Source organism: Brachyistius frenatus, unplaced genomic scaffold, assembly GCF_029030835.1.
Source record: "Brachyistius frenatus isolate BFR_SWC_R1_liver_20210118 unplaced genomic scaffold, ASM2903083v1 Contig_88, whole genome shotgun sequence".
NCBI lineage: Eukaryota > Metazoa > Chordata > Actinopteri > Embiotocidae > Brachyistius > Brachyistius frenatus.
This window is the reverse complement of record NW_027210687.1, coordinates 1,265,943-1,291,035: the sequence shown is the minus strand read 5'-3', so window position 1 is coordinate 1,291,035 and position 25,093 is coordinate 1,265,943. Positions and strand designations below refer to the sequence as shown.

The 25,093-nt window shown below is 40.3% G+C and overlaps 2 protein-coding genes across 5 annotated transcripts; both read left to right on the top strand.

The window, feature by feature from the left end:
• Nucleotides 1-1,047: 1,047 nt before the first annotated feature.
• On the top strand, nucleotides 1,048-16,331 carry emp2 (epithelial membrane protein 2). 2 transcript variants are annotated; one of them, XM_069710022.1, is made up of 5 exons: nucleotides 1,048-1,174; nucleotides 12,085-12,386; nucleotides 12,463-12,571; nucleotides 12,658-12,798; nucleotides 12,999-16,331. In XM_069710022.1, the coding sequence occupies exons 2-5, from the start codon at nucleotides 12,309-12,311 to the stop codon at nucleotides 13,166-13,168; spliced, it is 498 nt and encodes a 165-aa protein (XP_069566123.1). In that variant the 5' UTR covers nucleotides 1,048-1,174; nucleotides 12,085-12,308; the 3' UTR covers nucleotides 13,169-16,331. The 2 variants fall into 2 exon arrangements, with proteins under 2 accessions (XP_069566123.1, XP_069566124.1); XM_069710023.1 differs by lacking the exon at nucleotides 1,048-1,174 and adding an exon at nucleotides 2,169-2,191.
• A 337-nt stretch (nucleotides 16,332-16,668) lies between these two features.
• On the top strand, nucleotides 16,669-23,271 carry atf7ip2 (activating transcription factor 7 interacting protein 2). Of its 3 annotated transcripts, XM_069710035.1 has the most exons (14): nucleotides 16,669-16,809; nucleotides 16,925-17,022; nucleotides 17,590-17,729; nucleotides 18,511-18,583; nucleotides 19,564-19,695; nucleotides 20,193-20,261; nucleotides 20,545-20,582; nucleotides 20,663-20,703; nucleotides 20,798-20,847; nucleotides 21,185-21,230; nucleotides 21,422-21,498; nucleotides 21,655-21,822; nucleotides 21,922-22,106; nucleotides 22,586-23,271. In XM_069710035.1, exons 4-14 carry the CDS (start codon nucleotides 18,512-18,514, stop codon nucleotides 22,794-22,796), a joined length of 1,089 nt encoding a protein of 362 aa, XP_069566136.1. In that variant the 5' UTR covers nucleotides 16,669-16,809; nucleotides 16,925-17,022; nucleotides 17,590-17,729; nucleotide 18,511; the 3' UTR covers nucleotides 22,797-23,271. The 3 variants fall into 3 exon arrangements, with proteins under 3 accessions (XP_069566136.1, XP_069566135.1, XP_069566137.1); XM_069710034.1 differs by having other exon boundaries at nucleotides 16,669-17,022; XM_069710036.1 differs by lacking the exons at nucleotides 16,669-16,809; nucleotides 16,925-17,022; nucleotides 17,590-17,729; nucleotides 18,511-18,583 and having other exon boundaries at nucleotides 19,577-19,708.
• The last annotated feature ends 1,822 nt before the right edge of the window (nucleotides 23,272-25,093 follow it).

The following is a 25,093-nucleotide window of genomic DNA, read 5'->3' as shown; positions in this document are numbered from 1 at the left end:
CGTAGATATTTTTGAATGCTTTGAACTAAAACGTACATATTGGACCTTTAAACACTCTGACCAAATATGCACTGAATGATTGCAGGATCTGGCATGAAGAAAATATAGTGCAGCTGGTGGTGCTTCTAAACAAAGAGACAGAAGGGAGAACCTTGACTGCAAAAACAGATATATGACTGGTTAAAGAGAGAAAATCTCTTTTTTGCATGTTGGTTGACGTCAACTTTGATTGCTTTTTGCATTAAAGAAAACATGGCTTCCAAGAAGGGATGTGTTTTATGTTCGTGGCAGCAACTGACAGGAAGAACCAAAACCAAACATTATAAACATAAAACCCAGATGTTTCCCACCCTGTCTTGGGGGTTGAAGTCCACAAACTCCACAACAATAAATAAAGGAGTATTCCCAGGTGGATGAATATCATAAAGATGCCAAGAAGTCCCGTAAACACACAGTAAAGTGACTCCAACATTTGCAACTTGAACGAAAATGTGTAAAAAGATGACAAACATGTAATTATGTTCAAAACCTGCTCTGCTCAATCACAGTCGACCCCCCTCCTCCCCCCCCCCCCACCACCGTGCTCCTGGCCCCCCACCCTGCTCCGCTCCTGGCCCCCTTGCAGTATTCCTCCCATTCCCCAGGACTTCCTCCTCTTGACTTTTCATCCCCTTCTATCTTTTTAATTTCCTTTTGTCTTCATCTCTGTCTGACCTTGTTGTCCTTTCTCTCTTCCAGTCTGCCAAGGAAACACAAACTTTTAAAAACGTCCCCTAAGACTCCCAGAACGATATTCTTCATGGACAGCCCTAAATTCTTCTTACTAATCATGTCCGACGCGCACGCACGGATACACAAATGCGTGCACGCACGCGCGCGCGCGCACACACACACACACACACACACACACACACACACACACACACACACACATCTCCCAGAATATTAAGTCCAAAACCACACCCAGCTCCAGGTCTCGAGCCCTCCCACACGCGTTCGCGACAGCCGTGCCGGAGAACGTGCATTTTTCTTTTTTTGGGGGGGACTACCAGTAAGATCTCCAGCTGCCGTTTAGTCACGTTTGGAGGCTGATTTTCAATATTTTCCAATTTCTTCTGCCCTATTTTGAGTTGAGCTTTTTCCACATCTGGACCTGCACACAGTTTCCTTCTCGGTGAGTGAACTTTGAGTTTGTAGTTTGAATCTTGTTTAAATGCTGGACAAAACTTTTTGTGGGATTTGTGTCCAATTTAAATAAACATTCTGACTGCGAGTTTTTAGCTTTTTTTCTGATTGGTGAAAAAAAAACAAAAAAAAAACAATGTTTGCATAGTATGTCTTGAGTAGAAGTTAATTGTGTTTGTTGGTCTGCCAGAGTAGTTTTTAGGATCCCTTGCTGCCATGTTTTCCTCTGTGGGTATTTTTTACTCAGATCATAACTTCGGCTCCAAGTTCAGACGTTGGAAACGAAAGGGGCGTTGTCGGCCACTAGAGTGTGCGTCTGAGTAACGGAATGTTTCGTGTGCTGCGAAGCAAGATAAACAGGTTTCCCCCCCGCCCCCCTCAATGAACATTAAAATGGATGCAGGAAATGTGTGCGCGTGTGTTTGTCTTTATAGGGACCCAAAATGTAGCCGATGCGCTGGATCACTGAAGATAAGGCGGGTCAACCCACGATAACTTTTCATTTGAAATGATATGGACTTCTGGAGTTTGTATTGACCTTATTTTGAAAATAATTGTTTAAATTTCTGCTATTGTTTATTTTCTTTCTTGCTTTTAGCGGTTTTGGAGTGATTTTCACAAGGCTACAAGATTATATGAGTGTAGATGGGATATGACTGAATTAGATTATGATGTTGTTTTTTTTTTTTTAATCTCGTGTAAGTAGATTCCATACACTGCAATGCTGGGAGCTTTTATTGATTGGTTATTGATGAGGCAGTTGATCACTGTTGCATCACACCTTCATGGGGTGCGCACCTGTGCGGTTAAAAACAACAATATCTGATTGCAGGTTTTCCAGAGATTTTTCACATTGAGCCACAAGAGGTGAATACTTCTGGAATCGGATGGCAAATGAAGTCTAAGGAAAGACACGTAAAGATTACATATGAAATCGGAAGTTTAGGTTAAAAATACAGAGTTTGTCCTACATTCGTGGAAGACTTAGATGCCCATATTTGGAAGGGTGAGTTTGGGGGTCCTCCCCCCAAAAAACATTTTCTTCTAAAAGAATGACATTTTCACATCATTTTTGACCAAAATATATATTTTTTTCTAAATCTTCTCAAGATATCCACTGAGGAATAACTATAACTTAAGATAAGCAATGTTTTGATGCTCTCTATAATGATTTTTTTCATTAATTCAGCTTAGGTGTCCTCCAAAACAGCTTGGGTGCTGCAGGTAAGCCTTATAATGGCAGGTTCCTTTTGGAAGCTAATTTGCCTCCCAATTGTTACCATGCAATTGTACACGATACATGGCAAAAAAAAAAAAAAAGAAGAGCTATAGTTGACAAAAAAGAATAGGAGGGATTATGAAACTGAAGAATTTGGAGCCCCTCATGTTCCAATATACTCAAGGAAACTGGTGCTGAACATGAAAGTGTAATCCACTCAAGCACTCATGCTACATGATGTTCTGGTGAGGAAGTCAAGTGAACATTTTATTTTGAAGAGGAAGCCAGTCTTCACAATAAGTCTCATTGATACCATACAACACATGTGAAGGAATGTATTTAACAAGGCAGCTGAATAAATAACAAATGAATGGAAGTTGAATGTGGCTGCTTGTTGATGGACACAGATATGACTGAGTAAATCAGTTCAAGGTGGTGCGTTTGTATCCCACCAGAGTCAAGCTCTGAAGAGTGCAGGGTGTTGATGTCCTGTAATTGAAGTTTGTCTACGAGGAGTACAATTCCTCCTTAAGAGTTTTCCTTCTTGCTCTCATGTTTTGTGACACAAGGACGAGTGCAAGTGTTAATTTGAAACTATTTCCCGTCCTACTGAATGCAGCAATGGGGAGGTGTGTGATATTTGATAGGAGGGGAGATTAGACAGTTGTGTCACTGTGGGGTTTTAGGGGCCGCCGACAGACGAAGACTATCAGGGAACCAGTATGAAGTGACCGAGAGGAGAAGAAAAAGAGAAGACGATGGCGGTAATGATAAACAGATCGAGATGGAGATGTGAGTCTCCTCCTTTTCATCTCTTTAGCAGGTGTTGCCCAACCAATCTCCACCATGTGCAAGTCATTACTCAGCACTGTCACATTAGGAATGTGTGAGAAAAAACACACACACACACACACACACACACACACACACACACACACACACACACACACACACACACACACACACACACACACACACAAAGTGTCCAGCATGAAATAATTCCTGTGTTGGAGGGAAGTTATTAGGAAAACAGTTGTTTGTGTGTGTGTGTGTGTGTGTGTGTGTGTGTGTGTGTGTGTGTGTGTGTGTGTGTGTGTGTGTGTGTGTGTGTGTGTGTGTGTGTGTGTGTATGTTCAACTTTTTTTTAGGTTCCTTTGCAACCACAAAGGCTTCATACAATCTATCCTTCTCTCCCGGTACTCAACAAAACTCAACGTCACAAAAAAAAAAGTGTTTTATTTATATTCACGATGCTGATGCACTCATAGATGTAGGAGTTGTTGAGCTTGTGCTGCCAGTAATGTCACATCATCCATTATTGTGAAAAGTTCTGTTTGTAACAACAGTTGTTTTGTCTATTTGGGATGTGAATGCACCATTGTTATCTTTAGTCAAACTTCGATGTGAAAATTAGGGGTGGACCTTATCACATCATTCACAATAGTATTAATATCATTTTTGATATGATACAAAAAAAAATCATATCATTATAATAATTTATTTACTGGAAGCAAAAGAATGAAACATATGTTGCATGCATAACTTACATACAGTAATAACATACATAGAGCGGCAACTAGCAAGGCCGTTAGCTGTTCCGCTAGTTAGTTCAGCAAAGGAGAGTAAGTTCAGTAGTGTGGACGTGAGATGTACAACAAATCATAGTAATATCTTAGTTATTCATGAATAATTGAAGACAAACATTTATGATGTCATATAACACTCTAACAGGATTTCAGGATTCAGTCATATCATCACAGACATTCCTTGAAATATTATTTTCAGGCCATATCGCCCACCAATAGTGGAAATTCAACGTAGCATTTGTCGTCTGTTCGTCATGTTTCCACCTCAGCTAGGTGGTTAAAGGTGCAACGAAACATATTTGTAACTGTTTGTTGAAAAAAAGTGCACTAGTGTACCGGTAAGTTCAGAGAAAGTATGTTATATTTCTCTAATATTTAGAGTCTGTACTACCAAATAAAGTGAAAGTGTCGTATTGGGATTTGTATTTCAGTCCAGGAGACCAAAGTAATCAATCGTCGCTGTATTACGTCACACAAATTCCTTCAGCCACTCTTAATGTTAAAATGTTAAAAGCCAGCATCTTAAATGCAACCTGATACATAATAGCATAGAATATGAGTGATGCTGAACAATGTAGCGCTGAACTTGACAAGAGATGGAGATTTTCAGAGAGTTGCTACCATGCAGAAGATAAAACCTTGGTACCAGTTGTTTTCATGTAATGGCTGGAGCTCCTGAAAGATGCATCTAGACTGAGCCGCCACCCCACTCAAAACCTCCCACCCTCACAGAAAGAGCCTGCTGTTACTGTGGATATTATAGGTCTGGCCACCCTCCACAGGAAATCATTTCCAGTCATTGCATCCCGAAATGATCATTCTGAAATGATTGTAGGAGGCTTTGACCAATCGGTATTGACCACCACATGCACCGAAACTCTACGCCCACGAGCTGCAGTAAAGATGCACAAACTGTAGTTATCTCTGCAACTTTCTTTTGGTGCTTTACTGGACTGCTGGCTTGTTTCACAGGCAGCTGGTTCTCGTCTAGAAAAGGCCTTTTGGAGGTCCATAATGCCAAAGTGTAAATTATTATAGCTGTCACTTTGGGTAATCTTGTTATATTTATAATTCTGTACTTGCTCCACCGCCTCTATGGAACTGCTCATACATCTTAAAACAAAACTCAGTGTGTTTACATCATTGCCTGCGTGTACGTGCACATTTTCTTGTGTGCTCTTCATAAACAACTCTTTTCTTGGTCGCTGGCTTCAGCCCCGGGAAGATGCGCCTGTTGTGTTCTAACTCAAAATAAGCTGGAGGCTTGTCTGTTGTTGTTGTTGTTGTGTCTTTTACCACAAATTAATGCAATTCACATACCCTAAGAAAAACATGAGCATCGTGACATTTAGTAACTTGGTGGTGTTTGTTTGTGCTGTGCCAACAGTGGCGGTGGTGATACAATACGAACATCTGTAGCATAGCCGATATCGACACATTTAAACCTGAGCATGAATAATGCTCCTTGTATCCTTAAATTTACTTTACAATCGGGCTGGGGAATATATTGATATTATATTGTATTGTGATATGAGACCAGATATTGTCCTAGATTTTGGATATTGTAATATCGTGATATTGCATAACTGTTGTCTTTTCCTGGTTTTAGCATCCCCACAAAATTGTCACAATATCGATATTCAGGTATTTGGTCAAAATATTGTGTGATATTTGATTTTGTCCGCTAAGCCCTACTTTACAGCGTCTGCACTGATCATTCACCGACATGCAAGCGGTCAAATTGTAGCTTTTATTCTTCTCCGCAATCGAACAGTTTGCCATTAAAAAAGATGATAACCCATTTGCAATAAAGGACGGACTAATTTTGAGTTCCTAACACTGAAAAGGGTTTTATTTCATTCGATTATTTTAAATTCCATTAACTCCGTTGACCTTCTGCAGCAAATATAAAGTGAGTGTCAGTTGAAGAAATGTTTCAGTTGCTTAAACTGTGGCTATGAATATCTTATGAGGGTGCATGAAAAATAAAATGAAGCACTCAAGACCCGGCCTGCCTCGGTAGGGAATCTGAACAAGTATTCCAGAGTAAAGGTGGATTAGGGGCCAGAAGGCTCCACTGGAAGTCTTCTTGCCTTTTTTCTTTCTCAATCAGACTTTCCATGGCCGAAGAGCGCAAGAGCGAGAGACACAGAGAAAGACAGAATGGGACGGTGAGAGAGACGGGGGATGTGAGACTCAGAGGCCCAGTTAAGTCTGTGGCTTTGTGTTTTATGAAAAGAGTAAAAATAAAGGACATTTAAAAGTCAGCATTTTCCACCAGGCAAGGGAATCAGTCGACATGCACACACACACCATCGTACGCTGAGTCCCCCAGTCTCCTATTATAAGGCTGAGTGGAGAAGAGGAATGGCTGCATTTGTGTTCGTTTGTCAGTGTGTGTGTGTGTGTGTGTGTGTGTGTGTGTGTGTGTGTGTGTGTGTGTGTGTGTGTGTGTGTGTGTCAGGGAAGGTAGCTGCAGTTATCTGTCTCTCTGCTTCCTTGTATTTGCTTCCACTCAGGCATGTGCCAGAGTTTCCAAAAATTAAACACAAAGGAAGCTGTTACAACAAACAAAAGCCTCGGATAGTTTTACACTTACAGAACAGTGGCCTCTGTTAAAATGCTGCTGATGTGGACGAAAAGGACTTGGTTGTCTTTTGCTTTTTCCAACTAGAGACTTTCCGCAGTCATTTTTCTGTGCCGAGTGGGTTTCATAAACATGAAGCCCTTGAAACCAGATATAAACCCTCTATGAGTGGCTCTACAAACATTAGCCTCCCTGAGAAAAATAATATTCTGTTCTTTATTTGTTTTCCCATGACAGCAATAAACTTCTCTTCTTTGGTCGGGCATCAGTGCATCCTAATCCAGATTATGTTGATAATAACTTAAATGATAAACACGGGGCTAATTTCGGGGCTGAAGACTGTTCACTTGTTCTGCTGATTGACACACAGCAGCTGAGGGAGTCACTCCTCTGTGTGTGTCAATTAAGATAAATAAAGCATGCAGATCTGTGAAATGTCAATATTATGCATATCAGAGTAGCAGGACTAATGTATACAACATGCATGTGGATGTGTGTGATGTGAGTGTGTGTGTGTGTGCAGCTGTTGCCTGCGTGGTGTCAGAGGTGATATCAAAGCTTTCACACTTGACACAAACCTTTGCAAGGCAGCAGGTTTCCCAGGGTTCCCTGGGGAGACAGGGCTCCATATATACTGTATGCCGACGTGTGTTTGTCCATTTAAAGTGTGTGATATGATTTTTAGTAGTAATGGAGTACTGTTTGGTTTGTTCTCCACAAAATCAAACACTTTACTCATTTTAAAAGGGTTATTATTTTAGGTTTGTACAATAAAGCCAAAGTAACGGACCTATTGTTCATCATCCACCGACATGTAGTCTGACATTTCTGTTACTTTTTACATTATTAAATGAGCATAATTGAAGTTATTGCTCAATTACACTTTTATATGATAATTAGACACTGAGCAATCAAAGTAATGGATATCTTTAGAATACAAACATACAAAGACGCATGTTTACACATCATTTACATGAACAGTACCCAGTCATCACCAGACTTTTATGTCTGCTGTCTACATTCTTTAAACCAGCTTTAATCATCTGAAGTCTGTGAGTCTCTTATTTTGTGAGTTACTTGGCAGACTATATTTTTGTGGTTAGTGTGTAAAGTATGCGTGTGTACATCAAAGTGTGTGTGTGTGTGTGTGTGTGTGTGTGTGTGTGTGTGTGTGTGTGTGTGTGTGTGTGTGTGTGTGTGTGTGTGTGTGTGTGTGTGCCGGCGCGTTTACGCTCATGTTTTTGTTGTCCTTTCTTCCCTCCAATGGGGTTTCCTTCCTCCTCCCTCTGAGTCTCCTCCCTCCTCTCTTGCGCCTCCTTCCTTCCCTCCTCTCCACACTGAGAAAGCAGCTGCAGACAGAAGTTCCAGCTGTGTGTGTGTGTGTGTGTGTGTGTGTGTGTGTGTGTGTGTGTGTGTGTGTGTGTGTGTGTGTGTGTGTGTGTGTGTGTGTGTGTGTGTGTGTGTGTGTGTGTCGAGAAGAGTATTTGCTGCTTTAAATTTTTTTGCTGCAGATCAGACTTGACTGTGTTTTGGATTCAGTGTATTAAATGGTCTTGCCTCTTTTCCCAATATCTTCTCCATTTCCCGGCTCACTTTGCAACAGCTTTATTCGATACGGTCAAAACTAAGGTCTGATTCACTTTTATAATAAAATGTTATAAATTATTTTCTGGGAATATAAAGGGTTCTTAAACTGTGAAAGCCAGACTTCTTGCATGTTGTTGCCAGTGCTAAAAATAAGTGTCTTGCATTTCCAGCCAGTGTGACCTGACACTCACACTACTATGTGTTCACACATCCTTTACTCAAAACAATCTCTTATGTATTCCTGATGTTATGTATGTAATGCATGGTGTCAAATCTAGAGACTATTTACAGTTTACATAATGCTTTTATAGAGACTCAACAACATATTGTGTATGCTGGTCTAGAAAAGCTGCCATATGCTCTACCGACAAGTTCCAATGTGTCATGTGGGAAACTGTATAGATCAGACCGGCACATCCAGGAACTTTGGTGGTGACACTCGCCATAGACTTTAATTTAAAATCGCAGTGCAAAACCAAACTAGTTAAATTAGTTTAGAAATGATCCAAGGACACCATGTCAAGTAAATATATGTCCACTCTGCCTGATAAGGAACATGCTCGAGCAAGGGTGTCAAACATACGGCCCGCGGGCCGGATCCGGCCCGCCTGGGGGTTCAGCTCGGCCCGCCGGATGACTTTGCTAAGTGTGAAAATTACAGAAAGACATAAATTGCATTTCTATGAGAATATGGAGGTTTATGAGTACAAACGTTTTGTAATTTTTTTTAATCGATCCAGTAATTGCTTCAAAAACAGCGTAAATGCGACGTCTGCTCCGGAGGCAGCAGTGCTCGCTGCCAGGGAATCTGCAGAGGAGAGCCCAGGCAGATAAGCAGTGGGCTGATGTCTGAGTTTTTGCTCTTTATGTTTCTAGTTTATTGTAGAAAGACCTTAAAATAGGGTTTATCATCCAAAAACCTTCACCAATGATTTAAACATAGAGAAATATTGTTGTTATGTATGCGTTATTATGCTATGATTTTACTGGTCTGGCCCACTTGAGATCAAAGTGGGCAGTATGTGGCCCCTTAACTAAAATGAGTTTGACACCCCTGTGCTAGAGAGATCCAAAGGTCTTAACCCTCCCGTTGTCCTAGGGTCAAAATGACCCGCAGCTGTGTTCAACCAAGTTCTATTTTATTTTATTTTATTTTTATATCTTTTATTTTTATAGGAGTCTCTTTGTCACCAATGATCCCCAAAAATATAAAAATAAAATAGAACTTAGTTGAACACAGCTGCGGGTCATTTTGACCGTAGGAGAACGGGAGGGTTAATTTGATCCTTCTTCAGTCGTCCCTTCAGTCTCCCAGCCGGTATCAAGCTGTAACCTCACTCAGTGGTCAGAGTCCGGCGCAGACATCACGTTTTACTGAGTCTCCAAGTCAAAATTACCAGCAAAATATTTTACTACGCTACTATTGCTCACACTTACACTCGATCAGTTTCGGTTCAATTTTTTTTTTCTGACCAGTTTCAGGTTCAAAATAAAATGTCTTTGACTTCTTCAGTTTCGTTCTCAGAATATTATGATCAAAAATCCCTAAAAAAGCCTTTACTGTTTACATTCTTGTTTAAATCCTAAAGCCTGTACACATAGCTTACTTTTGATGTTTCCCCACTTGCTTTTTACTATTCACCCCCCTTGACTGCCGTCCCCCACCTCAAACATGGAGGCCCTATCCACCGGCACACCCTGCAGCCACATGCTCGTGCACGCACGCACGCACGCACGCACGCACACACACACACACACACACACACACAAACAAACAGTGGCCTGCTTCCTGCTGGCGGGCAGAAGCTGTTTTTACTGTGACTCCACTTTGGCGGAGAGGGCTAATGCCTCTGCTGTCTGGCGGTGTGTTTGTGTGCCTGCACTCCCATGTGCTTTTAAAGATGTTTGTGTCTCTGCCTCCTGAACCTCTGAAGTGTTGGCGGGAGGCAGCTCCAGAAATCAAAATATGTAGGCTTTATGTGAGCTCATGTGTAGGTTTATGCGCGTTATCCCCGCGGGATAGTTAGGCTCAGTTTGATGAGACACTGTACACAAAGAGCAGACGGTAATCATAGCCGTTTCAGAGACGTAGTCCTCAATCTGCAGTCACATTATGTTGTTAAAGAGCCATTAAAGCTGTGCTGTAGAAGATGGTAACTGAATGATGCTGACAAAGCATTTCACATGCTGAGAAAAACTGTCATGGAGGTTTCTGCTGCTTTTAGTGGAATCTTTTTTTTTTTTTTTTTTTTTTTTTTTACTGGATCGTAATTTTATTGAATATCTCTTTAAGACAAATTTATTGTCGAACATATGAAAAAAACAACAACTAAGGAAAACAACAGGAGTGCCCCTATAAAAAGAGGAACAAAACCGCTGTTGTCTATTAAGATTAAGTCCTGGTTCTGAAACAGAGAAACAACATTCAGGTTAATAGACGATCAAATCGAGGATCACACATTTACTCGCACAGACACGTCTGTTATGACTGTCAACAGTGTTTTCTGAAGCCACACACTTCTGGGCATTTAGTTTGTGTTATGATGCTACAAACGGAGAGGTCACACTGGGGAAAACAAAAGGATCAGCTCATATTTGAACCAGCACTTTGGTTCATTTGCAAGACATGGAGTCAACAATGCAATACACTCCTCTTGAGTTAGAGGGGTTTGACCCTTGCCATCTTATGCATCACTTCAAACATCTCATTGCAATAGCAATCTTGAGCAATCATTGCAAAACATTGCAATGCAAAACTGAGCAGACCACAAACTGTGCTTTAAAAGGTGTCGACTCCTCGATTTTTATCAACAATCTGTGTGCAGAGTAAACAACACATATTGTAAATGTCCATATACTCACATCCACTTTCTCTCTCACACCCACACTTATTCATAGTCATGGTTTGGCAGGCATATAGACAAACCATTCTCTGTAAATTCAGGGGAAGACATTGAGGCTGCAAATATTTTCCAACTGTTTTATTATCCCTGTATTTTTCACAGCTGTTTGGAAATACATTAGAACGCCCCTTAGGTTTCCTTTGCAGTATTCTCTTCAATTCTTACTTAAAGTTGACCCAATTTCATCAATGCTGTACAGTATTTAACCTGTATATTCAACAGGTTTAAAAAAAAAAAAAAAAAATGCCATTCAGAGCTGTAGAGGTAAGAAATATCACAGTAAAAATGTTGAAACTGCACAAAAAGTACTTATTTGTGAAATAGGTTCTTATTATACACTTGGAGGATAAATCAAAACTATGCTGTCTGCAGTTTCTCATGAGCTGTCAGTATGTGCTCATGTTTACAGAGATTTGGGACTGCCTGGAGGAGAGTTTATTCATAAGTCACAAAGTTATATACATCAATAAAGCATTAATGCAAACAAATAGCATAATGTTGAACAGGTAAAATCAGAGCAACAACAAACAAACGAGGACACAGACAAGAACAAGTACAGAAGCTCTGAACACAGGTGGAAGAAGAAGACAGTAAAAAGTCATAAATAAAATGGAGCAGCTATATAGAAAGGTTAACCAAACGCATATGTGAATAAAAACCTTTTCAACTGTCTCAGGAGTCGAGAGATCACAATGACTAGAGGAGGGAGGTCCATAAATTAGGTGTGACAATTTGAAAGGTTCAGTCATCTCGGGTTTGAAAGATGGTTCGAGGGACAGCCAGTCATTTTTAAGCCTTGGAGCCCAATTGGGTGAATAAGGAAGAAAGAGCTCAGCAATGTACGGAGGTGTTTGAGCACGCAAGGCTGTAAAAGTTAGGGCAAGTATTCTTAAAATGAATGCAGAACTTATTTTGTTATTATTCATAGTTTTGTCAGTGTGACTGATGTGAGGTGGTGAAAAGGATTCAACTTTCACGTATGTTAATGATGTATTTTCTACCTGTTGCTCCCAACAGATTATTTTCATGTGAGAGATCTTGATCCACTCCTGACAATCAGCCTGCAGCTTCACCTGTCTGACAGCCAGCACTAACAGAGAGGCAGTTCCAGCAGAAGCAACAGCATCCCTCTGCAGACGGACAGTCATACCAGTGGGAGAAACAAACAGCTGCTGAAACAACCTGTAAACTGTTCTGATCCACAAACAGCAGATAACACTTAGCCAGCCTGAAGGGCAGCCATGTTGATCATCTTAGCCTTCATCATCCTCTTCCACATGGCTGCTGCCATCCTGCTCTTCGTTGCCACCATTCACAATGTAAGTACACGCTAAGGATGGACGTACTTTTGACCCGCAGCACGGCAGTAAACATGCACGTCTCTCCCTGTCGTAGGCATGGTGGTTGGTGTCGCCAGCCGGACAGGATGTGATCTACACCGACTTGTGGTACTCCTGTAACTCCACCTGCTACCCCGTGGAGAACAGCCACACGAATGATGCAGGTGTGTAACCTCCTGTTCCCTGCATTGTGTGTAAAATCTTTGTGTGTTTGTAATTGTAACACCTCCTCTCATCTCTCTCTCCTCAGCTTATCTGCAGGCAGTCCAGGCCACCATGATCCTGGCCACCATTTTATGTTGCGTCAGCTTTTTTGTCTTCATCCTTCAGCTCTTCAGGATCAAACAGGGAGAGAGATTCATTTTCACAGCTATTATCCAGCTCCTGGGATGTATGTCAAACACACATGTTCAATTATTCTGTGCAACTTTGCTCATGTTTAGGGGAACATAGAAGAGCATTTAAAGAACTGTAAAAGTGGCTGCAATTTTCTGCACAAGACAACTGATCAAAATGAAAATATTTGATAGTGAGTGATATTCCCTATCTGTGTCTAACTTCCATCCTTCTCTTCATCTCTCCTCCTGCCAGCTCTATGTGTGATGATTGCAGCGTCCATCTACACGGCTCAGAAACAGAGCTTTCATGTGACCAGTCTCCAGAAAGGCTCCTACGGCTCCTCCTATGTCCTGGCCTGGGTCAGCTTCCCCATGACTCTCATCAGCGGCATCATGTATCTGGTGCTCAGGAAACGCAAATAGATGAGACGGGCTTAACGTACGGGATGTTCAATTACATCAACAGGAACTTGGACACATTCAAACAAACTATTTTCGACAAACATGCACAAACACATTCTCTTTTTAAATCTCAGATTATTTTTTTGTATTAGAATTAAAAAAAATTCACTAATTTCAAGTCACAGGTTCAGAACCAGAGAATTTGTCTATAAAACATTCTGCAGCACATTTTTGCCCATCTTAGACTCGCAAAATCAAAATGTTCACACCTGATGTTGTACATTGTTCTTATGAAATGTGGCAAAGATGCTTCAGGACTCTTCAATTAATGAGCTGTACCATATACTTTCCAAACAAGTGCCTCAGAAACTCGCTGACAGTTCACACTCTGCCCTTACAGAAATGTGATCACATGTATGACACATGTGTTCCACATGTTGCAACATAATATTATAACATGGGGAAAATATGTGGAAAAGTTTTCACATGGGAATCTACATGGGCTTCACACATTACACCATGTTCCAAAACCACATGTTTCCCATCAGAAAAATTGATGTTTCACTTGTATACAATCATATGTCATCACACAACATTTTGCACATGTTAAATTCATGTGTTTTTTCCTCTGAGGTTGAATTGGGTGGTCCTCATTTTTCCGCTCTTTTATGATCATGGCTAAAATATGTGTCTGAAATCATTTAATGAATTCATTTTTATTTGAAGGGGAATTGTATGAGATACTTATCAATAGTCAGAGCATTTCCTAACTCTGGCTGGAGACGGCTCCTGTTTGGAGAGGCAGGTAGCTACACAGAAGCTGAGCAATGTACTATTGTGGTCAGGATCAGCAACAAAATGCATTATAGCCACCAATGCTAAAACTGTAGTGCCAAATGAAAGAAATACGTATTAGTTGGAGACTTAAATGCATCTTGTTGCTGACTCCGTCCTCAACAGCACACTGCTTAGCTTCCATGCTGATACAGCTGCCTCCTTCTCCTACTGCAGACACATTAATCTGACAGACATTATTTCAGGCGACATTTTCCTCCCCTTCCGCTATCTGTGTGGTACCATTTTTTTAAAATCCCTACCGCTACAGGAAACAGCAACAACTTCCGAGCTATTAGCTGAAAATGTAAGGTTTTGATGAAGATTTGGATCATGCAAATAACCATTTTAATGCCACGGCTCACCAATCACGATTGTGATTCGTTTAAAGAAATACGAACAAGCCAGAGCATTTCTATCCCGTATAGCAGAATGATAAACGGTACAGACAGACCATTATCCTGCTCTTACACTGGTGGACAGAAGAGTTATATTGTTAAGTACTGAATACAACCCCACTTCAAACAATCCAAACTATCCCTTTAAGGTGAGACATTTACTGTGTACATATTTGCTGTGTTTGTAAGGTCGAGGTAAAACTCAAATAATAAAATCACATAAATAAAAAAATAAAAATAAAGCATCCTATGTTACCAATAGCATAGAGGAAGTGTAGTGAAGTAGTAGTTGACATATGACATGTAGGATTTTAACTTTTTGTTTGTATTCTTATGTTACTGACTTGTGTTTTAATGTTGCGAAAGGAACCAATTGTTGTGCTGTGACATTTGGGATTTAAAACGACAAAATAGAAATGTGGAGACTTGAAGAATGAACATGTCTTTGTTATTATTAAGTCTTTTTGTTCAGAGCTTCACTGAAAAAAAAGCTATTTATTGTTTAAAACCACTGTTTTGTTTGTATTTCATGTGACTGATATGTTTGAAGTTATTTTTCCCTCTCTGGCCAGGCTGCTGTTCGGTCCATTACTGGAACATTTCTAACGCCCCTTTTGCACATATTCTCTGGCATTTAATAAGAATAAACCTGGTACTGTATTATATCTGCCACCAATTCCCAGACTTCTTTCTGACAACACTTTCTGGTATTGGTTTTGGCGAGAAACAGTAAGTAAGACCAGCAGGGTATTAAAAAAACATTTAAAGGAAGTGTCCAGTTCAGCTTGGACTTGTTGGCTCCTTCAGAGATGCACTGGGTTGACTTGTGATAGAAATGTTGAATAATGTTTGGACCACAGACTCGAGTAATTGACAAGCTCACCAGCAGTGAAGAATCAGGGAAAATAAATGGAAGTAAAGTGATTTTGCTCTGCTATCTTAAGTAGATATTTGAAAATGAACAAAACATTTTGTTAGTCATACATTTCGGTGACATTTTAAGAGTGGTTCACTACTCAATAAGCCTCCTGTTGGCTGGCAAGTTTTCATCTTTCAGCAAATTCTAAAACGTACACTGAGATTCACAGTAAACTGTAAATCTCCTGAATTATAATATCATCAAAACATTTTGAATAAAACAACAATTTTACATGGACTATTCAGTTGGAGATATTCAACAAAAACTACAATCCGACTTACTGGATCTACTCTGAATTCATTTTCCTGCACTGTGTTTTATGGCAGCGTAGATGAAGTATAACATCATCTTGTGTTGAACTGTACAAATAACCACAGGGCCATACCGACAAACAATCACGAGTTGTTGAAGCCAAAACTGTATTTATGGGGATTAAAATATTTCTAATGCTTAATGAAGTATTAATTCTACATTGATTGAGTCTCATGTTGCTCTATAATGTTTTGTCAATGTTTTAAGTACTTAAATTAAACAACAGTTTATTTTACTGCATTGAATTTTGTTTTTGTTTGTCTTTTTTATTGTTAGTTTTGACAAATTCTCTAATTTCTAGTTTGTGCTTTTTACTGGTTTACTGCTTTAAAAAAAATAAAACATTTTTTATGGGTAAATAAATTTATACATGCTATTTATTTTGACCTCTGTTGCAACATCAGTGGCAGCTTCAGTAACTTGCAAGGTATGACAGTTTCAATGCATTTGCATGTCATAAAACTAAAATGTTTGTCTGCTATTGACACCCAGTGGACTGACGGAAAACTGCACCATGTGTTAGTTCCAGGCTAAACAACAGACTGCTGCAAGCTGATGCACTCCTGGAAAGAATGAATCTATCGTGATCAACACATTGGTCAGATATCCAGATTAGTAAGGAATTTATAGGTGCTTATCTTTTTTTTCCCTTTGCCCCTCACCTGTCAAAATCAATCTCAATAAATGTATTTTACAATAAATACATTTTCTTTGTACCTTATCTATCTTTGAGTCATATCTGTCTGTGCCCCCTCCACTTTCAAAAGCTAACATAATCTGATAGACAAAACTGTCCATGGTGTAATGTGTGAATTACACTGATGATACTAACTGGGTATGCCTGCAATAATAACAATGTTCTTATTTATCCAACCGTCTGTATTGCTCATCATGTCTCTAACGTGCGTGTTAAAGGAGTCAAATGTGACGTTAGGTTGATTTTAAGGGTCTGTGATTTTTGAATTTTAAAATCATTATCCTGTGCGGATAGTTTGTGGTGTAACGGGTTATTTTGAGCAATGCGCAGTTTTGGAGGCAACAAACATTTCACATTTACTGAACGTCAACTTAATGATTTTCTATTGGAGGAGGGGAAGTGTCGTTCCAGTCATCCAGAGGTGTGCAGCTGGACTGTGGGATGAAGTTTGGGAGGTCGGCAAGTGGCTGTAAAGATGAAAGCGGGTGTAGTTTTAGTCCCAGTACGTAAACCAGGAAAAAAATTTAAAAAAAAAAATACTGCACAAACTCTGTAAATTATAAGAAGAGAATGACTGTTTTTCGTTTTTATATTCGATATTTTAACGCCCACTCCAGACCAGCTGAAGAAGAAGAAGAAGAAGCAGCCAGCGGAAACGGAAACGGAAGCAGGCTTTAACTTCGTCAACGGGGCAAAACAAACTGAGTTGTGTGAGGTACATTTGTGATCAATTACACTCCTTACTTGTCGTTTGATTTGAACTGCATCCTTTAAATGTACGAGCTGCCCTGCAGCTGCCTGTTTTGGTTTATTGACGTCACCTGCCTCACTCGTTCGCTCTTTGCTCGTAAAATGTCCTTTTAGCCGCGTTGTTCTGTCGAAGCAAATCAGACAGACGTTCAAAACACAAGTAGCTCCCGATACTCCTAATGGTTGTTATCCAGTTCAAAAGCCGGCGTGTAATGTTTGTCACCGTCATTACAACATCCAGTAAAAAAACAAAAAACAAAACAAACCGGGCGCCTGCACAATGAAACCACGTGTACGTTTTATACGTGTATTGTTGTATATTGGCTGAATGTATTCGCAGTGAATTCTTCTTTACTCCGCTTTGTAATCGCACCTGCTGAGACACGTGCCTCTTTCTGAGGATGCATTGCTGGTTTGTCCCATCGGGAAACAAACGTCCAAAGTGTTTCCGTCATCAGCGTGTCGTTTGCATATAAATATGAAATGAATTACATGTACTGTGAGGCCTGTCTGAACATCTTTTGGCATAAAGGAGCTGCAGACCCTTCAGATGAACGCACATGAGAAACGTGCGTAAAAGAGCTGCTTGAACACAACGTGGACATTTGGGCTGTGTTTAAGTTGATGGAGCTGTTTCCTTTAAAGGTCTCGGAGGAACATTAGAGAACAGAGGTGGGTCAAACAGCCCTACACGTGACACTGTCCTCTTAAAGCATTACCATAGCTCATACGTATGATTTAAATGTGAACTAATGCACTACATTTTGCACATAATGCCCCCCCCCCTCCCTCCCTCCCTTTCTGTAATGTTATCTTTCATTTGACCTGGATGTACAACGATGCTTTTAATGTGAGCAAGACATTGTGATGGCATTGTGACACATAACAGCGTTACTCAGCGCTGAATAATGAGGCCAATAAAGTAGGAGTAAAACCAAATGAACAGTTGGTGTTCTTGTCAGGTCTCGGCGGTCCTTACCGTCTGTGATGGACTGATGACGACGTCAGCCCTCTTCCTCACCTCGTACATGATCTGATCTCTAACTAATCATGTACGCGCGTACAGTTACAGGTTTTTTTTTTCCAGACTGTGTGTTCATCTAAACCTTCGCTGGGCAATATAGGAAGTTAGTCGTGGCCATATTGGACCAATTACTTTTGTTAACTGGGTAATGATTAAATGGAAATCTTGACATCAGATGAAAAATGACAATAGAATTGAACAGAAATTGTATTCATTAGGGATCATTTTGTAATGTTAAGATACATCGTACATACATACATTGTATCTTAAGATATATTATACTATCATACAATTTTACTGCATTTAATGGTCTTTTTTTTTTTTTTCTCTATCACACTTTCTCTATGTTTCTCTGTGGAGTCACACTTTGTAAGCTCCTCAATGTTCTGACATGTTCTCATAATGCCGTGTTTGTGTGTCTGAACGAAGAATGAAGAGGTTGAGCCCCACAGTAGCTTCTGCAGGAGCCAGCGATGAAAAGATCAAATTCTCCAAATTGGAAGTAAGAGACTCCGTTACTTGTACTTTTTCTGTGCGTACTTTTACACACAGCGGCCACTTCATTAGGTACACCTTGCCTGTACCGGGTTGGACCCCCTCCGGCCTTCTGAGCTGCCTTAATTCTTTGTGGTGAAGATTCAAGAAAGGTGCTGGAAGCATTCCTCACAGGCTTTGGCCCATTTTGACATGATAGCATCACGCTGTTGCTGCAGATTTGTGGGCAGCGCCTTTATGATGCCAGTTTCCTGTTCTACCAAATCTCAGACGTGACTGTGAAGTCATTTGGCTCCATCTTTCTATCTTATATGCTAATGCAGGGTTCGTTTTATTTTACGTTCTGAAAGAATACCAGTAATTGTGGCATGTCCAAAAGTTTGGGCACCGTACTTAGTCAATACTTAGTAACTTAGTGACTCCTTTAAGCATTGGCTTGTGTGGCTGCCAGTGTCACAGGAAACATTGCATTAGAAAGAGGGAGATTCCACTAAATATCAATCAAATCTGCAAATGTCAGTCAACCAAGTGAAACCTTTGCATCAGAACAATGATCCAAAACCATACCTCAAAAATCCATTACAATCTATTTCAGGAAGGGCAAGACAAAGCTTTTAGAGCGTCGCTCACGGTCCACTGATTCCAACATCACTGAGAATCTGTGGGTAGATCTTAACCAGGCTGTGCCTGAAAGAAAGCTTAAAAATGAGACGTTGAAGGGATCCTCAAGGAAGAGTGAGTAAAAATGGATATGGCAAGAATAAAAAGACTCTTAGCAGGATACAAACAGTGTTTGGAAGCTGTGATTCCAAACTGGGGCTTACTAAGTACTGACTCAATAAGGTGCCCAAACTTTTGCTATAATTACTGTTGAACATGTTTTAAAGGTCATCAACAACGATGCATTCTCAAATTGTTATTCCTTCTCAAAGGCGTCGTTGCTGCGGTGGTTGTAGTTACGTCTTTTCACTTCACTTTTCTCCCCAGGTGCGAGCGCTGATTCAGCAGGAAGTTCGCAAGGAAATAAAGGAGAAGGAATCCAAGATCCTGAGTTCTATAGAAACTATTCAGTATCTGGATGCTGGATTCAACTTCAAAGATTCCATCCAAAAACTGGAGGTGGGTGGAAGTAGTGACACACAGTTTTACCTTCTTCTCGTCTTGGGGTCTAAACTCTAAACTTCAACGTGAAGTTTCCCGTCTAATGCTTTGAAATATTCACTGCCTCTCTTCTTTCTTTCCTCTTGTTCTCGTACTTCATTTTGTCTTCTTTTTTCTCTCCCTCTTTGAGTTTCCTGAAGCACTTTTTAAATCTAGCCTTTTTTCTTTTTCTTCTTTTCTGCCTTGATTCTTAAAGTTGACAACTGCTGGTAAATCTTTTAAGCATCAAATCTTCATCTGTCTACCATCATCCATTGTTCATGTTGTTTTCCTCCTCAATCTCTCCCCCCCCCAACAGATTAAGTCCAACTGAATTCTACATGCAGCCTCCGATCTATGTTTTTGCTTTCTCGAACTAAACATTAACGTACTGTGCGTTTGTCTCCGCGCTGAATCGGTCACAAAGAAACACCTTGAAACCAAAGTTGTTTACAGAACGCTCCTGTCGTCCTCAGGCTCGAGTGGACACACTGCGTAAGAGAGCAGAAGCAGCTTTAGACTTCATGACGAGGACACAGAAAGAGGTTTGCAGACAAACACATATACACATGATTGCTCTGTGTCGTGCATGTTCAGGGTCAAACGCTCAAAACACACTTTATGTTTTATAATCATCTTTTTGTCTCAGGTTGTTTTGTTCCTTGAAATAAAAATGTAATGATAAATACCTAAGTTCACTCAATCATTTTTATGTAGTTTGAGATGTGATCACTACATCATTGCGTACATACTCACTGTTATTGACTTACTTTAATATGAATATGCAACATATGACGAATTTTAACATAATCTTAAACGTCCTTTCAGAGTCCGCTGCTTCCCCTGGTTGAGTCTGAAATCATCACGTATGTAGAACCACATTCAGTGATATTATTATTATTTTTTTGTATCAGTTTTCAAACTATTTCATTTGTCAACTCTGCAGCGTCAACGCAGACGATGAAACCATGGGGACCATGTCACAGAGTAAGAGCCCGGCGAGCACGTGCACGTATGAAAAATGTATTTGTTGGTTGCATGAGTATTTAATCTATGTAATTGCATTTTTTTTTCCCGGTAGCTAAAAAGAGCTTGCATTCTCCTACCAAGAGTGAAGTCTTTCAAATTATGGTAAAAATTTACTTGTCAATAGTTTTAAATCATTCATTGATCACAAATAGTATTGAATTAACAGCTGGGGAATAATGAGTTAAATACAAATACATAAATCATAAAAAACTCTTCTTGTTTACTCAACAAAACAATATTCAGTTTGGGTCGGCATGAATAGAAATTTGAGCAGTAATTATTTACCTGTTAAATTTTTTTGTCGTCAAGAAATTCAGCATTCTTATGCTGTAAGGATTATTGTTAAAATGGCTTGTTTTGCTTCTAATTTAGTGGTTTACACTTTTGTTAGTGACCAAAAAACTGTAAATAATGAAGTTGATTCGTTCTTGTTGTCCAGGAAACCACGAAAAAGGCACTGAAAAAGATGCAAGCAGATAACAAAGGCAAGTTGATCTCGTATAAGAAACTTTTAACATCTGTTTTGTGTCGCTTATGGTCATGTGGTTTGTATTTGCGGTGACAAAAAAAGTGAATGGTAAGCTGCTACAGTGACCCAAATTCAATAATATGAATAAACAACTCTGTCCTCTGTCCTGTCTTGTGTTACTTGTCATCATACATAATCTGTGTAAAGCTTTGAGGACTGCCATCGCAGATTTAAATGTGAACCAGTCCCGTCCTCTTACTCCGTACGCTCCTCCTACGAACAAGGTAGGATACTTTATTTAATCAAAATATTTTCTAAATATGCCACACATGAATGTGTAACTAAAGCATAGTTTAGTTTCCAGAAGATTTTACATCACCTGCCTTTCTAAGTGGGATTTTTGGTGCCGCACTTTCATCTTTCCTTTTGGTGTAATTCAGGGACTTGTCGAGTTCTCAAAGGAAGAGCCGCAAGATTGGAAGGAAAAAGCAAACAATAATGAGGAGTCGAAGCAGCATGAAAAGCCAAAGGATGAAAAGGTGGAAGTAAAATGCACTTCTCGTGATGCCAAAAACCCTCCCAGGTGCACAGACTCAACCACACAGCAGGTAATTCACACGCTGTCACTGCCACCACAATTGTAATTCACTGGACTGTGTGCTACTTGCATTACCTCCACTCCCCCCTCTGCCCTCCCTCTGGCCAAGTTCCTGTGTCCTCCGCTTCCCCCCACCACCTTCCCCTCCGTCCTGAGCACGGAAGCCGCCTCGTACAACATCCCTCAGAAACTGCAAGTGCATCTGGCCCTCATCAGGAACCCCAACCCCAGCCTGTCGGTGCTCTGGAACGTGGTGGACGAAGACCCCTCTGCCCCACCGATGGATAGTTACACGTAAGAAGCAGCATCGGACAATCGATATAGTGTGTTGTGAGGGCAGTTTTCAGCCCTACAATAAAAAAAAAGAAAAAGAACCTATAAAATACTCCTCATGGGGGACCTCACTAAATCATCTCTCTGTCCTCCTGTCAAAAACAAGGAAAAAAAAAAAACATCGCAAACACAGGCTGTATTCCAACATGTTGGCAAACATCAGCGGAGTGAGGACAATTTAAAGCAGCATTTTTCCACAGTTTTAACAAGTTAACTGATTAATCAACTCATCATTTTAGCTCTAGTAGAGGGAGCCACTCTTAAACAAGTCTGATATCTTTTCACAGGTATTTTTTTTTATGATTACTGCGCTGCAGATGTCAATACATGCCATGGCCACCAGGTGGAAGCAGCGTTCCATCAGTCAGCGATGGCTCACTGAAGTGATCCTTGACTTTGTGGTTGTTCACTTGTCTTTCCCTTCGCTCTCCCCGCTGCAGTGTCTACCTGACGATGGAGAAGGAAAAGGGGAGCGGCGTCTTCCCTGACTGGAATATCCTCAGTGAGGTGACGGCCATCGCTCTGCCCATGTTTGTGCTGATCACAAAGTACAAGCCCGGGCACAAGGTGTGTGCCGCTGTGGTGGGCAAAGACAAATTCGGTCGCTACGGACCCTATAGTGACATTTCAACCGCAGCCATACCCGACTAGATTTGCTCGCCTTTGACATGTTTGTTCCTAAAAAGCCTTCAAGTGTATCAAGTTTGATGACGTAAAGAACGTTTGGAAGAAGCATATCTTTTTTTTTTAATTGCTTTGGCAGCTCCTTTCAGCAGTGTTTTCAGGTCCCATGGAAACAGTGTTAATAGCCATGTTCAAAACTCTTTCTCTGTTGCGATTGTTTGCCACTCGTGCAGAAGACAGTGAATATTTATACTGTTAATATTTCCAGAGAGGACACACACACACACACACACACACACACACACACACACACACACAGATGAGTGCCGTCAAACAGAGAAAACAATTAAAGATGAGTGTTATTGTTCTCTAATGTCACAGTATTTGGTTAAGCCATGACTCAATGACAAAAACTTCATTTCATATTGTTAATTACTTTTCAAACAAGTGGAGTTGAGAATGTTGAGTTATTTAATAAGTTAATAAAGTTGACTATACATTTTCTCTGCATGGTTTTTCTCCTTCATTTTTGTCAGTTGTGTCGTAAAAACTTTATTGAGCTGCTTTTCACACTAAGGCCATGTACACAACCAGCCTGAAAGATTGTATTCAGGATGATTCGCCAGACGTCTCTCCGGACCGGTCTAATGTGATCAGATTTAGGATGTGGATCTGATCAGATCCTGAACAACCGGTGTTATGAACTAACTCAGCGAAGAAGTCAAGTCAGATTTATTTATGCAGGACATGTAAACACAACAGAAGATGACTTAAGTGATGCACATAAACACAATTGAAACACTTGGATAGACTTGATCATAAGAAGAAATACACAATAAAAAATTAAAAGCAAGATTAAGCTAACACAAAACACCTGAGAATGTAGAAGTAAATAATAAATTGTGATTAATGCGGAAAAGTCAGTGAAAATAAATGTTCTTTTAAACATGTTTTGAACAATAGTATAGAGGCTGACAAGGTGATCTGGAGAGGGAGGTTGTTCTGAAGTTTTGGAGCTGCAACAGAAAAAGCCCAGTCAGCATGGGTAGTCAGTTTTGATCTAGGAACAATTAAGAGCTGCTGGTCAAAAGACCTTAGATTGTGACGAGGAGTATAGGGCTGCGGCAGGTCGGACAGAAAGGCAGATACGAACAATACAATTTTAAAGTGAATCACATACAGGACAGCCAGCCAATGTAGTGATTCCAAGATTGGAGAAACGTGCTCACTTGTGCCAGCCAGAAGCTTTGTGCACCAACTGCAACCGATACATTTTACTTTTAGGTAATGCAAAACTCCACATAGAAAAGTCCCACGCAGGTATCAAACCACAGACCTTTGGACTGTGAGACAACAACACTGACAACTGTACCACTTGTGTTGCCTGACTTGAACGGAAGTCGTACTTTTAGCATGTCGTTAGAAATAGTACAAAAAAGTCATCCTTCAATGTCGTCCAAAGTGTTACTTTTTTTCACATTGTGGACGACATGCTACAGTATAAGTATTACTTTTTTTTAATCACTTTTTGGACAACATGCTACAGTATGACTTTTCTTTCATATTTCTGACAACATGCTCAATACTTTTTCTATTATTTTCAGGGCCCGAGCACCGATGGTGCAAAAGCCCTATGGTTATTCAAGCGATTATTATTCTCGTTCTTTATTTTTCTCCGCAAAGAACTGCATTTTTGGAGGCTTTATCATACTCCCGGCGAAAAATTTTGTATTCTAGTGGAGTTGCGAGTGGGAGTGGCCAAATGGCTCGCTAGCGCCACCTAAGGAGATGCCCCGGCGGCTACATTTACCTAGATGCACGGAATTCGGTGGACATGTGTATCACACCTAGACGTATAAAAAAGTTAAATTGCACCATTACGTCAACTCAACAGGAAGTCCGCCATTTTGAATTTAGTCGGCATTTTTGGCAATTCGCACATGTTGTACATGTAGAACTCCTCCTAGGGATTTTGTCAGACCGACTTGAAATTGAGTCAGTTCACTGTTAACATGTTTGGGATTAAAAGTTGTTAAAATAATTTGTTTTGGTCGATGGGTCTGCTGGTGACGTAGCGGCCATTTTAAGCGTCTCGCCATGAAACTACAAGTTGTTGTAAATGTCATATACATGGAACGACCTTCTCCAAACATTACATGTATGATGACAGTCCCGCCCTGAAGACACCTCTATGGTATTATTGACTCACAGTCATAGCGCCCCCGGGTGGCAACTGAAAATTCCACTTTTCATACTTTCACATGCTAAGTTGAGCTGGTTGATCACATGAACCTAAAGTCGGGTCAGAATAGCCTAAACATGTG

Coding starts and splice junctions, on each gene's coding strand:
- emp2 (XM_069710022.1), top strand. CDS start 12,309: ATGTTGATCATCTTAGCCTTCATCATCCTCTTCCACATGGCTGCTGCC. Junction 12,387..12,462: donor TCGTTGCCACCATTCACAAT/GTAAGTACACGC, acceptor TCCCTGTCGTAG/GCATGGTGGTTGGTGTCGCC. Junction 12,799..12,998: donor TATTATCCAGCTCCTGGGAT/GTATGTCAAACA, acceptor TCCTCCTGCCAG/CTCTATGTGTGATGATTGCA.
- atf7ip2 (XM_069710035.1), top strand. CDS start 18,512: ATGAAGAGGTTGAGCCCCACAGTAGCTTCTGCAGGAGCCAGCGATGAA. Junction 18,584..19,563: donor TCAAATTCTCCAAATTGGAA/GTAAGAGACTCC, acceptor TTTTCTCCCCAG/GTGCGAGCGCTGATTCAGCA. Junction 20,262..20,544: donor TGACGAGGACACAGAAAGAG/GTTTGCAGACAA, acceptor ACGTCCTTTCAG/AGTCCGCTGCTTCCCCTGGT.